At 51.2% G+C, this 14,551-nt stretch overlaps 2 protein-coding genes across 2 annotated transcripts; both read right to left on the reverse strand.

Moving 5' to 3' along the window:
- Window positions 1-900: 900 nt before the first annotated feature.
- kcnj2a (potassium inwardly rectifying channel subfamily J member 2a) lies at window positions 901-4,763 on the reverse strand. Its single transcript, XM_018736489.2, has one exon. The coding sequence runs from the start codon at window positions 4,525-4,527 to the stop codon at window positions 3,253-3,255; it is 1,275 nt and encodes a 424-aa protein (XP_018592005.1). The 5' UTR covers window positions 4,528-4,763; the 3' UTR covers window positions 901-3,252.
- A 6,292-nt stretch (window positions 4,764-11,055) lies between these two features.
- kcnj16a (potassium inwardly rectifying channel subfamily J member 16a) lies at window positions 11,056-12,304 on the reverse strand. Its single transcript, XM_029250100.1, has one exon. It carries the CDS (start codon window positions 12,302-12,304, stop codon window positions 11,144-11,146), a length of 1,161 nt encoding a protein of 386 aa, XP_029105933.1. The 3' UTR covers window positions 11,056-11,143.
- Window positions 12,305-14,551: the final 2,247 nt, after the last annotated feature.

The raw sequence follows: 14,551 nt of genomic DNA on the forward strand, positions 1-14,551 counted from the left end.
GGCTGGATGTCCAGGGTGAACAGGGATATGAAACTCAGTCAGGGGACCCAAAGATCTCAAGGTCCTGTTAAATGCATTTCTGATCCATCATCCCCTGGCCTGCTCTGAGGGCACTTTTCTCATGATTTTTGTCCTCTAACCCCAGACATTAATGACAAGATCAGTGTTTTATAGAAGGTCCCTGGTGACACAGTAGTATAATTTACTACCGGCCCCAGCAGACTATAGAGGCAGGTGGAAGGACAGAGTCCCTCTCAGTAATGATGACAAGGAGAGTGCGGTGGAACAGCGGGTAGCACTGGTGCCCCATAGATCCTGGCTCAATCTGTATGGTGCCACCATGTGTTCCCGGTGCTCGCATGGGTTTTCTCACAGTCTGGAGACAAGTGTTTTGCATCAGCTGGCGACTCTAAATTGCCCTTAGTATGTGAATGTGATTTATGGGACAAGCGGTTCTGAAGACGAAGATGAAGATTTCATTTACAAAGCACATTTCATACCGCAGCACACAGAGTAAATGAAACGAGCAAGAGGTGAAATTCACAAACAAAAACAGAATGTTGTGAACACTTCCGTATTTGTATCTGATAGAAATGTTTTCTCATATTAAATGAAAAATTACAAAATGTGAGCGAAATGGCGTGCATTTAATTCGGGGAGATGTTCTCACTGCCCAGTGTTTTACTCTTTTTTTCCCCCCACGTGAGACTACAAGCTGTTAACGGGGGTGGAATCTAGAACATTCTGTAGGACACCAATACAGCTTATTTTAATAATTAATGTTTTATTGAAAAAACAAAAAAATAAAATAGGACATACAATAATAACAACAATAATAATATTAACAATAACATAATATTAATATAAAAATCTGTACATTCCGTTGTTTTTGCAGTACAATAGGAAGACTGATACAAAAAGGCTGCCAAAGGGAGGGAGTATTTACAGAAGAGAATAAAAACGGAGGGGGGGGACACTGCAAAAGGCTTTCAGTCATTGATACAGAAATGGGGGGGGTCCGCACCCCCCGCAGCCTTCAGTGCGTCGCAGCACACACCCCACAGGGTACAAGAGGGCCTTCGTGTGGAGCGCTTACAGTACTTCTGGCTCTTAATTTCTCACTGTAAAACATCAATGTTTTCTAAAAGCAAAAATTAAACTAAAAAGTCGCAACGTTATGAAAGTGTTCCCAGCGTCTGACGCCGGGTTTCTGCACAAACATACTGAAATTGCAAATGGCTCTTGGAGTGGACTCTGTGTGTGTGTGTGTGTGTGTGTGTGTGTGTGTGTGTGTGTGTGTGTGTGTGTGTGTGTGTGTGTCGTTCGCCAGGAAGTGCACTCAGCAATTGTGGAATCGCAGATCATTTCCAGATCCAGAGAGACCTGGGATTGCTGATCGTCAGAATCAACTTGCAGGACATCACTGTCGTAAAGAATTTGTCCAAAACGACAAAAAAATGGGTATAACACTGAAAAACTCGAGTTTCGAAAGTCTTACAGATACAAAAGGGACTTGTTCAAATGTCTCCTGCCTCTTGTAGGGCTTCTTAACCCCACGTTGGATTCTAACAGATTTATTTGCATTTGGCTTCAATTATGAAAATATGTCATAAAATGTGTACATGTATCTGTTTTAGGAAAATAGATGAGCCATTTTCGGTTACCTACACTTAATAACGAGCTCCTCCTACTTGTTTAGAAAACTAAACTATTTTTAATGAGACAAACAACAATACTTTAATAGGCTTTTACCCCCCCAAGAGGAAAAAACACACACACACACACACACACACACACATTACAATAAGCAACGTAGCAGCACTTCGTTAAACATTCGTTTGCTCATTTGTTTTATGACCCAGGAAGTGTAAAGAAAAAGTCTGGTTCGTTGCGACACTGATGACCCCTCTCCGACTGGTATTGCTCACAAAAAACAGGCATGTTTCTATGCATTTGACCAGCATGTCACAAACATCGCCTGTAGGTTCACATCAAGGGCTGGGGCTGTGGGGTTACCCCCCCCATGTGAGATCACACTCATCCTTGTTATTGTCTTACAACAAATAGATAGGAAGTTTCATTTCCTGTATGCGAGATGTCAGGCTGGGGACTTGAGTTCCATAACGCAGGCTAGAAGCTTCTAGAACTGGAAGATGGGTTGAGAGGCGAAGAACGGACACTCCGCTGAAGCCGTCTTTTGGCACAGCTGTCTCAAGGTTAGAACCCACACGCTGGATCCCCGACAGAGAGCTGCTGTAGTGTTAAGAGGCCAGCTCATCAACACGCATCACTCTGGCTGCCTTGGGTTCGAACGCATTTATGGGCACCACGGTACTCATTTTCATAGAAAACCTGCATAGATATTGTATGTGTCAGTGTTCTAGGAAAGTAGTGTTAAGACGTTTCCCATGATGCACCTGGCAAAGGCCTGGAACGGGCAACGTGTGCCAAACCCACCCCGCTTAATTCCAATCGGACCCAAGAGCGCCGGGCCTTGGGATAGCTGTGCAAGCGGAAGGTTCTGGAAGCCGAATCATGCGGGGAAAACGCTCGACAAACTAAGTCACTGACAGTTGCCACCAAAGACAATGTGCAAAATAGCAAAATTTTTGGCTTTTCGTTGAGAGCAAGAGAAATGGAAACATTAATTCCCAACACACATTATGTATCGGGCACGTGACCGTTTTAAGCGCCTGGACGGTTTAAGGCTTGCCTTTCTTCCAGATGTTCCTTCTGCCCCAGATGTAGAAAAGGTCATTTCTTTAGCAGCAGTTAAAACCCACAAAGGCAGATAAAGGCAACAAGAGCAGGATTTGTGCTACTGAACCCACATCATGCTCATCTTTCTGCTGGAGAGATGATCACAGAGACATGCCTGCTGTTTTCAAGTTTTGAAAAACATACCGCTCGAGCGAATTCCCTCATCCCACCAACCTTCTGTCACACAGATCTCTAAACCATCGTGATAATAAATAGGGCTGTATAGAGTTACTAACTGACCCCCTCGAGGCAACCTTTCCCATCGGTCTATGCACACGTGTCATCGTGCTCCGCCAGTGCGTAGTCTTATGTTCGTTCGTTGCTTTCTGTCCCCCGTCTGAACACTTGCGTTTCGGTCCTTGGTGAACTCCTCTCACAGCAGTACCATCAGCGTGATATCTGTTCCCCTGTCCAGGCCTGGCTCAGCGCAGCTCCACGTGCCTCCCAAGTGCGGGTTTCCGCATCGCTGCTCCCAGGTTCCCCTTTCAACGGTCAAATCTCGGACTCCCGTCTCAGGGGCCGCGGTTCTAGGGGCAACGTGGCCTGGTTGTGGCCGGAATCAGAGTCCGAGACCGTGTCTGTGTTGGTGCCCTCCGGGCCCATGCTCCCCGTGAGGCCTTCTTCAGCATCGTCTTTGTTGCCGAGCACCACCTCGTTCTCGTAGCAGAAGGAGTTGGAGTTGGGCAGAATGTACTTCCTTTCAGCGAGGTCCCTGGCACTGCACAGGGGTGTGCTGGGCACCTCGTAGGTTTTGTGGAAGCGCGAGTAGTCCACCTTGTAGTAGTTCTTCTCCTCGAAGAGGACTGGCTCAAAACGGTGGCCCCAGAGGATCTCCCCCGCCAGGTATGAGCTGCGGCACTGGGTCGTCATGGCCGTGGCTTCCACCATGCCCTCGAGGATGACCACGATCTCAAACTCGGAGGTCTCCAGGTCCTGCTTGCTCATGTTGTAGAAGGGGCTGTCCTCGTCAATCTCGTGGACAATGGTGATGGGGGACACCAGGAAGATGCGATCGATGCCGCTGTCGAAGCCCACGTCAATGTCCACCTGGTCCAGTGGGATGTACTCCCCCTCGGCGGTGGTCCGGGACTTGAGGAGCTGGGCTCGAACGTGGGCTTCCACCAGGTGGCTCTTGCGCAGGTTGCCCACCCGCCACATCAGGCACAGCTTGTTGTCCCGCATGGCCACCGTGGCGTTGTGACTGAACACCAGTGTTTCGTTGCGCTTCTTGGGCTTGGCCATCTTCGCCATCACCGCACCTATGATGAAGGCGTCAATGATGCAGCCCACGATGCTCTGGAAGACCACCATGAAGACGGCCACGGGGCACTGGTCTGTCACATAACGGTAGCCGTAACCGATGGTGGTCTGTGTCTCGATGGAGAAGAGGAAGGCAGCTGTGAAGTTGGTGACGTTGGAAATGCACTTTTTGTCTCCATGGAAGATGGCCACCAGCCAGAAGATGCAGCCGAAGAAGAGCCACGAGAGGAGGAAGGCCAAGCAAAAGATCAGGAGCATCCAGCGCCAGCGGATGTCCACGCAGGTGGTGAAGATGTCGGCGAGGTAGCGCTGGCGCTTCTCGCTCACGTTGACAAACTGCACGTTGCAGTGGCCATCCTTCTTGACGAAGCGGCTCTGCGCCTGGGGCCGTGTGTGCACCTTGGCCTTGCCGTTCCCGTAGCCGTTGGGCACGGCGACAGTGGCCAGCTTCATCCCGTCCTCTTCTGATGAAACGACGCTGTAGCGGTTCACTCGCACACTCCCCATCACTTCTGCCCGCGAGGGCTGCAGGGCTGCGTCTGCTTTGGAGAACAGTCCGAGTTTCTGGAAGAACCGTTGGAGAAACAGTTTTGAACGCTCGTGGGGACCAACACACAAAGAAAACGGGAAGGACCGGGCGGAGGCGGAGCCCCTTGGCTTTCAGCTGGCCTTCGGCTGCACCCGAAGGATGCCCGTGTGGTGAGCAGGAGAAGGAGGTCAGCCTTCTTTGGTAGATGCGTCGGACCTCATCAATGAATGGTGCTGGGGGAACAAGAGGCAGAGAGTGGGCCATGTTAGAGAAAGTGCCAGAAATAACAACAGACAGAGATCGCTGCCCCAACTCTCCGTACTACCGACAAATTACACATTTCCACTCCAACTTTTGACCTGATTATTCGACAGCACGATTCCATCAGATTTTCTACCCTTTGGGTCTTCTGACCTCAAGCCCCTGTCAGGCAACATGCAGAAACATTGTGCTCCGTTCACCTTCCACACAGCTTCTGAGGAACTAATGACTTCAGGCTTCAGCTGCACATCGAATCTGAAGCAATGGCAAGAGCACAAAAGTGAGATGTTTCAGCTCCTCAAACATTTCCAAACTCGGTAAACCCTTCATGTGAAAGGATGGAGGACCACGTGCGGTAATGCAGAAGGTGTTGCATTTCCTGTAACCATGCGTGCGCAGCCTTGCAGGACACGGCTTTGCAGCTCCCGTCTTCACGCTGACAGTTCGTGCCACTCCTCCAAACGAAGGCAGCATTCATCTCCAGAAGATAAGATCAGTTTGGAAAAAGACATTCGGCCTGGCCGTACGTAGTCATTTGCCACAGAGAAATGGCAAGGAAGTGCAAAGTGAGCTCAGATACCGGCAAGTTAGTCACAGGCTGCACCGCCTGCTGTCGATGCCGTGGGCTACACGGTGGCAGCAACAGCCTCAAGTGTCCGACTGACGAATCGCGAACCCGTCCGTACTTTGTAGCTCGAGAAAAACTCTTCTATACTCTGCGGAGGAAAGGCTCAAATATGACAAATATGTTTTATCGCTTTCTGCCAAAACAATGAAATGTAACCTGATGTGACCTTTAAGCTTTGCCGAAAAAGATGGAGAGATTACGAGGATACGGTTTCCTCTCGGCAGCTGTTCCCAAAGTTGATTTGTTTTTTTCCGGCCCCCTCACGAGGACTTTTTTCTTGGTTGTGTCGGCTGGGTTGCTCTCGTCACCTGCCACCACGTCCGAGTATCTCTCTCCACCGACACCACGGTGCTGTGTAAGCTCAGCGCAGTGGCGGTACTTCTTCTGTCATGTTGGGGGTTGGGTTCGGGTCCCGTCGAGTGTGGAGTGCTCTGCCTCGACCCCCCGCCTCCAGCCTGCCGACCTTTGCAAGCCTCATTTCCCTTGGGTGTCCTGCTAATGGGCCTTTTTGCACCACACACTTAATTGGGAGCTCAGGTAAAAGCGTGATGTGAAAGGCGAGGGCAGTGAAGCGGTCATCTCGACCCCAACCCCTCAGCCATGGACGACAAGAGACGCCCGGCTTAATGAACCACTATTTTAACTTGGCTCAAGTACACACATCTGCACGGTCCACACAGTTAAGGATTGCGGCATTGCTCGAGTGTCCCTTACGTCTGTCCGCGCATCTACACCTTGGATTATTTATTAACTTGAGTCAATGCATTATTATTAGAAGCTTTTAATTACTTTTTGTGCCAGGAGAAGTTGGGGAGAGAAATCAAACAGCCAGGTGGTTCAAAGCGACGGAGCTGTCCGTCCAATGATGACCGCAGCCCGGTGTGTGATCATCTGACGATGACTGCAGTCTTTCTACCTCCTCCTCGCTGCAGAGCTTGTTGATCGGGCGCGCGCGCCCGCCGGGACCCCGTCTCGCGGGCATGCTCGCTCGCGCCCCGGCCTTTAAATAACGTTCATTAAAACCGAGACACCTCTGAGTCTGACGTGACCCGGCGCTCGCTGCCATGGCAACGCATGTTCGCTAACTGTGCGAAAATGACGCGTGGAGTCGGGCGAACAGCTGGACTTGTGTAAGCGGTTATTATTTTTGATTATGACACTAACATTTCCTCAGAGAAGGGGGTTCAGCAGAGGCGAGGGGGGGGTCTTCATTCGTCTCATCATCCCGCGCGCCGCGGACCGGGAGGAGCGCGTTACCGCTGCAACCCTCAGATTCACAGAGATCATCCCAAGTCATCATCAGAGCAGCTGCTGTAATTAAACAATTAACGGAACCCCGGTTAAGACTTTCAAAGCACTGACCGCGCGCGGCACCACGTGTCACAATATTGCTACATGTTTTTCAGAAACTAAGTTTCTGTACGTTGCGTCACCTTTGTCGCACCTCCTTGGCGCGTCTAACGCAGATTAGCGACGTGTCTTCGCGCTTCTGGGGAACCGGGACGCCGCGCGCTCCGTCCCACAATACCAGGGTACACACACGGTACACCGTACACGGCGTGTGAGCAGAAGTGAAAGATGACAGACAGCGAAGAAACCGGAGCATCGTTTTTTCACTTCGTTTCGACAAAGTCGCACTTGCCCGCGACGCGCGTTCCCGAAGGTTCCCCGCAGAGCGGAACGGACGCTGTCAGTGTCACTCCGTGGCACGTGGGCACGGAATCGCGACAAGGGGCGTGCGCCTGCGCTGCTCTGTGTGTGTGCGTGTGTGTCTGACCAGTGTGTCCTCGCAGACCCGCAGGAGGTGAACAGGTGCAAAACTAAAAAAAAAAAAAAAACACATGAAGATCAAGATGCAGAAATGGATGTTTCCATCGCCGCGTGCAGTGTAAACGAGACGTGGTAAAGTAACAGTTGGCGCAGTGAAAAGTACCCGCGTGAACAGTGATTCGAGCTCACTGACGCGAACCGCATTGGGTCACACAACTCGGTCGGGTGAGGGAAAAATCACGGTAAACTGCAGGGAACAAACGAGCTGATTCAGTGGTTGAACTTCAAGTGTGAACAAGAAGAGTTGCGAACCAGTGGGGGGGGGAGATTAAACCCCTCGTGCGGGTAAAATGCGGTAAAAGAGTTGAAGAGCCAGGAACGACCGCGGTAACTTTTGACATAGAGAGGAACACCGCGCGCGCACACAGACACAGACACACAGACACAGACACACACACACACACACACACACACACACACACACTGCCGAACGTGCTGCGCGAAGCTGTGACACCCCACAATTGACACCTGGAGAGGTCCTTACCTGTCCGTCATGGGGACGCGCTCACGTGCCGCTGTGTCCAGGTATATCCAAGGGTCCCGCGCGCACGCTATCCCACCGGTCTCCGGTGACCTTTATTCTCCGACAGGAATATTGAGACTCCCACGCGCCGGACAGTCGACTGAGCGCGTGAACCGCGCTTAAGGCATTTTAAATAGCGCGTGCCGGCGTCGCCCCGCCCCCCGCTCGCCGCCAGCCCTCCAATCGCGTGAGGTGCGTTGCGCTGCCGCGCGCGCAGGACCCGAGGAAGCGCCGAGACGTTTGAGGTGGCTTGTCCAGTGTAAATAAACAACAACAACAACAGCAGGATGACCGCCGGTCCCACCGAGTGTTTGGGGAAAAAGTGTATGAAGTGTGTCTGAAAGGACTGACTAAGGAACAGGGGGGTCTATACAACTGTAATATAGACCCCCCTGTTCCTTAACAAAACAAAAGAAAACAGCAACAACAACAACAACAACAACAATAATAATAATAATAATAATAATAATAATAATAATAATAATAATAATAATAATGGACTGGCATTCAAGGGCCCCCACTGTGCAGGTGTGGATGTCAGATGGATCATTTTCCCACTCAGGACTGTTATGTGTATTAATAATCCACTGCTCTTCCTCATATCTCTGCCCAAGACATCGTACTATAAAAGTAAGCGAAACATCAAGATGATCATGTTAGCAGTATCATCAGCTATGATGTCACATGATATATATGACATGATCAATGGCTCTTTAATGACATGTATATAATGTGACAGCTGGAGTACTGTACCTCTGGGGTCCCTTACCATATTTATAATGAGCATCATGAGAGTTCTGTGGCAGCGGGGGAGGGTCGAATCCGGTATGTGCCCCCCCCCCCCGGTTCTGTGCAAAGTGAGAATGTGATTCGGCGAAGCAGAAGGAAAAAAGGAAGGTCCAAAAGGCATCGAGTGCGCAGGCGCATGTCTGCAGTGTGAGCCGGTGTCACCCCTGTGCGGCCGAACCCTCTTTCACATGCTTTCTGTGGTTCTTTCTTCTTTGCTCATGTTTAAATGCGGTACGATTTCCCTTCCTCTCGGTGACGTTAAAGTGCTTTTTTGTGCGCGCGGTCTTGCGTTACGGAGGGAGCAAATGGACCAAACGATCCTGCCATTCGGCGTCTGCACAACAGAGGGCCCATGGAGCTCCCGGGTTCGCCTTTGTCCGCTCCTCACTCAGCACAGCTTTTCGCAGCGTCCCACGGACAACGCGCGCTTGTGTTTGTGCTGACAGCTACTGAAGTGTGGAGCTCATGCGGTTTGGGAGGTAAAAACTGAAAAAACTGCTGCACACGGATCGATATGATGTGTCTCTCCTGCTTTTCTGTTGCTGAAACTCATGTTGAGTTGCCAGCGGGCAGAGTGTGTTAGAGCGCGGCGGATGTGGGCCTTTTACCGCCCGTGACGAGGACCGTACGGCGTCGAGTTCCGGGACCCGGAGTCCACCTCCACGTAGCCATTCCCAACGCAGTCGCACACTCGGGGGGGGGAGGGACGGACACGATGACGACGACACTCGTCCCGCCGCTCTTCATGTGCGGCGGCGCACCAGCCACTGCAGCGCCTACAACTCGCTCCGCAGTGTCCGCAGGCTGCAGTTACACTCAATTAGGTGAGACGAGCACTGGGCCGCGACGCCATGCGTGCCTTCCTTCTCCTTATTTGTTTGGAACTCGCTCTTTATTTATTTGTTTACCGCAACTGTTCCATTCCTGCTATAAATAAGACGGATTATTTTTAGCCCGCTCGGACGCTGCGGACGTGCTGGTTGTGCGCCACTAGGTGGCGAGCTGGAAACTCAGTGCGCTTGCAACGCGGGCCACTGGCGGGCTGCAGTTAGCGGAACCGAGCCGGCTCTGCCTTTGTACCGCCGATTGAGACAAACCGCATTAGTGCGACGTCAATGCAGCTGCAACGGTAAATGGATTAGGTGAAACCCCCGAGAGAAAGTGTCCTGCTCCGACCTCAGTGGACAGACGAAGACACGGGGATTGCGCGAGCTGCCGTCTTCTCTTTGGTGGCAGTGTGTGGCGCGAGCCGGACGGCCAGGACCACATTGCGCGAAACACAAGGATCATTCCAGAAAGAGAACTAAAGACAATCGAATGATAAGTGTCCAAGGAAAGCAATGCGTCGGCAGTTTTGGCGCAGGGGTCTTTTGGAGACCAGAAAGACGCTGCGGTCCAGACTGGAACGAGATGTTTTCTCTGAGGCTGTCGCTAGATAAGAGATGTGTTTATTTTTCCACTGCCTCTCATTAAATTTCCTTATTGGTGCGTTTTTCATTAGGAACGTTTTTGCGTCTTAGGTGAGAAGGACTCACCTGGCGAAGGTATGGCAGTGTGAAAATGCTGTTTTAGGGCCACATCCCGGGATGGGTCTACTTTTGCAAAAGTGAGATTTACGTTTAGTCTTTATTCGTGTACTCGATGTCAAACTGTGCAATGGGTGAAAGTCTAAAACGTGTGTTGTGTGTTTCGCATCTCTCTTCAAATTACCACATTTTCACACCTTTTTAGAAGTCCGCAGGTCAGTGAAATCCCTTGAAAATAATTTGAAAGTCGTACTTCTTATAAAGGATAAGATAAAAAATAAATGCCCTTCCTCAAAGGCAGGGTTTCATTTAGTCCAGAACTGAGATTGCAACACAGGTAATTTTAATATCAGGTGTTTGCCCAGGGTGTTTTCGCTCAGGCGGTTCAGCAGACATTACAGACGTGATACACGGATGCCGTTTAATGAGGCTGATTCTACCGGAAGCCTCGCAGCTCCAGAGTGTAATTTACAGTGGAGGCACCGCAATTAATTGGAGATGCGAAAAATGGAAAATGACCTTTAAATCGTACAAGGTTTTGAAACAGGGGACTCCAGACTATGTGTGGACAGCGTACTGTGAAAAGTGGAAAGAACTACTTATGGTAGCGAGGCCCACGCTGATGCTGCGTGTGCTCGGGGACGACCGAATGAATGTAACTGAGATTACGAGTAAACCTGGAGACACAAAAACACACAATGAGCACCTGGCATCAATACTTTGTTTTCGAATGTTAGTGAGGGAAATGTTTTAATTAATCTCACCAGTATGGAATACTCTACCCAGCTTAACCGACTTTTCATTGTCCACGTTACTCCTATGTAACTTTTCTTGACTGGACAAAGTGTTCCTATAACTTAGCACTACTTTTCATAGTTTTATGTAACATCTAGGTCATATATGGTTTCTCAGAGCTTTTGTTTCACAATGTATTTTTTGTACTTCTTATTTTGCTTTTACTATCCAGGTGTAAAGTTGTGCCTCTGGTCCTCTCTACCCATCGTGTGTCATACGCTCTTTTGGACTGCAGTGCCGTGTCATAAGGCGGCCACATCTGAGTCATTTGTGCTTTCGGTTGCATCGGATGTCTTGCCGCTGGCGTCCCGGGTTCCTTGGCCCGATGCCCTTCGGCCGGGCCGCTGACGAATGTGCGGACTGGGAAGCCGATGCATCCGTCTGTCGTATTCCTCGGCGCTGACTTCTGGCACCGGAACGGCGGTAGTCAGGTGGAAGAGGGCGTAGTCAACCTTGTAGCACCTCCCCTTTGCCTTCAGCATGTTCTGGAACCTCTGGCCCCAGCGGATTTCTGCTGGAGTGTAGGAGGCACGCGTCTGGTGCAGGATGCCCGTGGTGTCGCTGGTGTAGGTGAAGGAAACCACGAGCTCAAAGTCATCGCTGCGGAGGTCCTGCAGGCTCATGCCGTAGAGCGGACTGCCCGCGTCAATCTGGTGGACAATGGTGGTTGGTGTGGCCAGGATGATGTTACCGTTCTGGATGTCCAAATCTCGGTATGACACACTCGCGCTACCTGAATGATGCTCCGTGCAGCGCACTAGCTGCGCCCTGACCGTACCCTCCACCATGTGGTTGCGCCGGAAGTCACCGAGGCGCCAGGACAGGCACATCTGGTTATCTCGCAGGTTGATCACGGCACAGTTGCTGAAGCCCACAGTCTGAGCCCTCTTTCGTGCCGATGCCATCTTGGCCACAGCAATGCCGATGACGAAGACGTCGATGAAGCAGCTCAAAACGTCCTGCACTGTGACCACGACGATGGCCACCGCGCAGTTCTCAGCCATGCCACGGAAGCCGTAGCCGATGGTGGTCTGAGTCTCCAGGGAGAAGAGGAAGGCTGCCGTGAAGCTGCGCACATTGTACACGCAAGGTTCACGAGACGGGTCCTTGACATCGCCGTGAGCCAGGGCGATGACCCAATAGAGCAGCCCGAAGAAGAGCCAAGAGAGGATGTAGGACAGGGCGAAGGTCAAGAACATGAGCCGCCATCGGATCTCCACCAGGGTGGTGAAGATGTCTATTACGTAGAGCTTCCACTCACCCGGCACCCGTTGGAAAGTGAGATTGCAGCTACCGTCCTTCTGCATGTACCGTGGCTTCTTGCCCTCTCTCCCGTTCTCCTTTCCCACACCAGTGTCATTGTAATGAAGGAAGGGGGTGTACTGGGCGCTCTCGAAGCTCATGCTGTCCACCCTTCCCTTTGTAGCTGACCCACTAGATCCTGGGAAAAGGGGAAAACCAGAAGTCATTTTTCTATTCACTATGCCGGGTGCATGGGGAGCCTCCCTTAAAGGATCGGCACTTGAAAAGGTGAAACGTCGAGTGGAAAATCTTCCTGCTGCGTGTGTGTCGAAGGACACACGACAGCTCGGAAGCGGGGTTTACAGGACGGGGGTCCTCGTTTCAGTCAGCGTGGTACAGCCCGATCACGAATGCTCACACGCTATGAATCACCCTGACCTCCTTCGGCACTTTCCACGTGGGCGTTGGCTTTCGCAGGTACGTCGGACAACACGTTACGGAACGAGTTCGCTTCATTTAGCCCTTTTTAGCGGGCCGAGTCGAACGGAGCACTTGGTGTGTAGAAAACAGCGTAATTCCGAGGACCTCCGCATTTGACATTTTTAGGTAAACAGAGACATTTTTGAGCTGACTCGTGGCCTAACAGCCCAGCGCCCAGAAACACCCAAAGTGTTTGTCACTCGACTTAGTCATTGGCTCGTGGTCAGGGATGTATTGATTGCACGGTCTGGGCCGGCTGTTTGTGTGTGGGTGCGTGTGAGGGAAGGGAAGAGGTTGCTGGATGAGGTTTTGCTATTCCGTGCCCAGAGATGAGGCATTTTGGGAAAATTGTAAACAAACACAGCGTAACCAACCCTAGCCCCCACCCCCAACTCGACATCAAGGGTCAGTCCATTTTGCGTTATTTAGCAGCTGAGCAATTGCTTCTGTCCGACAAGATTCCCTGCGATTGCAACGTTCCCCTAGCTTCCAGCCGCTTACGCTGCTGCGTATGGAGCGGCGCAGGATCTGCATAACCGATTTTGTTCAGTCACGGGCTGAACATTTACCTCTTTTAACGGCACCTGCATGAAAGTGAAGCGAAAATGAATTTTTCGCGAGACAAATGAGCTCATTGCTAACTGAGTAAAATGTAAGGGCGTGTTTACTCAAGTAGCTCAACACCACGCTGGCCCTTGCAACTGCACTTCCACATCTGGATTTGCAGTCAACCTTTCACTCACACGCACACTGCGCCTGACCTTCCGGAGCGTCCGAGTGTCCAGTGAACTGCGTCCTTGTTTTTGGTGGCACTCGGCAAGAACACGGTTAGGTAGACGGAGACATCCTAAGACGACTCGTACTCAAACAAGTGTTTGCGACGCGCGGCCAGAGGTGCACTCGGGGGCAACGGGTGGGGGCAGTGGTTAGAGCTGCTGCCTTCTACGCAAAGGACCTCAGTTTAAATCCCACCTCCCGCTGTAGTAGAGTTGATTGAGGTTACCATGAATTGCTCCAATAAAAGTTACCCAGCTGGATAAATAAGAATAGCAGAGTAAACGGTTTAACAAAGTTGCTTTGGAGAAAAGCATCTGATGGAAGAACAACTGAACAGTATCGGTACGGGACAAAGAGAGTCTGGTTGCCTTAGGAGCCCTTTTGCGTAGTTGGAGAGGAGTGACGGTCAGAGAGGTGCGGGGGCTCAATATTCGAGTCGAGACAGGTTCCTTTTGACACGAACCCCCACCAAGGCTGCGGACAGAGGCTCACAGCTGTCAGCAGCAGAGCTCCAGCCGATGACAGCGACACCCTGAAGGACGCCCATGTCAGCAGCCGGTGGGCCAACGCTTGTTGCGGGAACCCGCGTGGATAAAGACCTGCCAGTGGACCGGCTCTCTCCCAGAGAGGACTACGGCACTGTTATGTAATGTGGCAGAGTTCAGAAAAGATGGAGCCTGCTTCCTCCGTTTGTTCGTTCCCTGTTACAGGAGCCCGTCCAGCCTGCGAGCGGAAGGTGGGTCTGTGCAAGAAGATTAACAGAACCCGTGCGTTTGTACATTGTGTTCGTTCCGCCCGTGCGGCAGTTTGATGTTACGAACACCACAGGATATCGATGCATGAAAATTGACCTCTTTGTAAATCGTGGTTTGTAAGTGTTGCAAGTTGTGGTTTGCAAGTGCACGCGTGTGTTTCAGTGTGATTTTAGCAAATGAAAAAGCGGATCTGCAGGAGGTTGGCCGTCACCAAGATTTTTGTGTGCCTCACCCCTGTATGTGTGTGTGTGACTGTGAAGCTAACCGTAATGAAACTACACGTTGCCCGCCCTGCAGCTGAAGTGGCTCCAGCTCATTCTTCCGCCTGCGCTCTCACACACGACCGTCAAGGACCAAAGGGACTGGACTTCCTCCAAGCCGTTGCGCAACCTGCCT

This window comes from Scleropages formosus, chromosome 3 (assembly GCF_900964775.1).
Source record: "Scleropages formosus chromosome 3, fSclFor1.1, whole genome shotgun sequence".
Lineage (NCBI taxonomy): Eukaryota > Metazoa > Chordata > Actinopteri > Osteoglossiformes > Osteoglossidae > Scleropages > Scleropages formosus.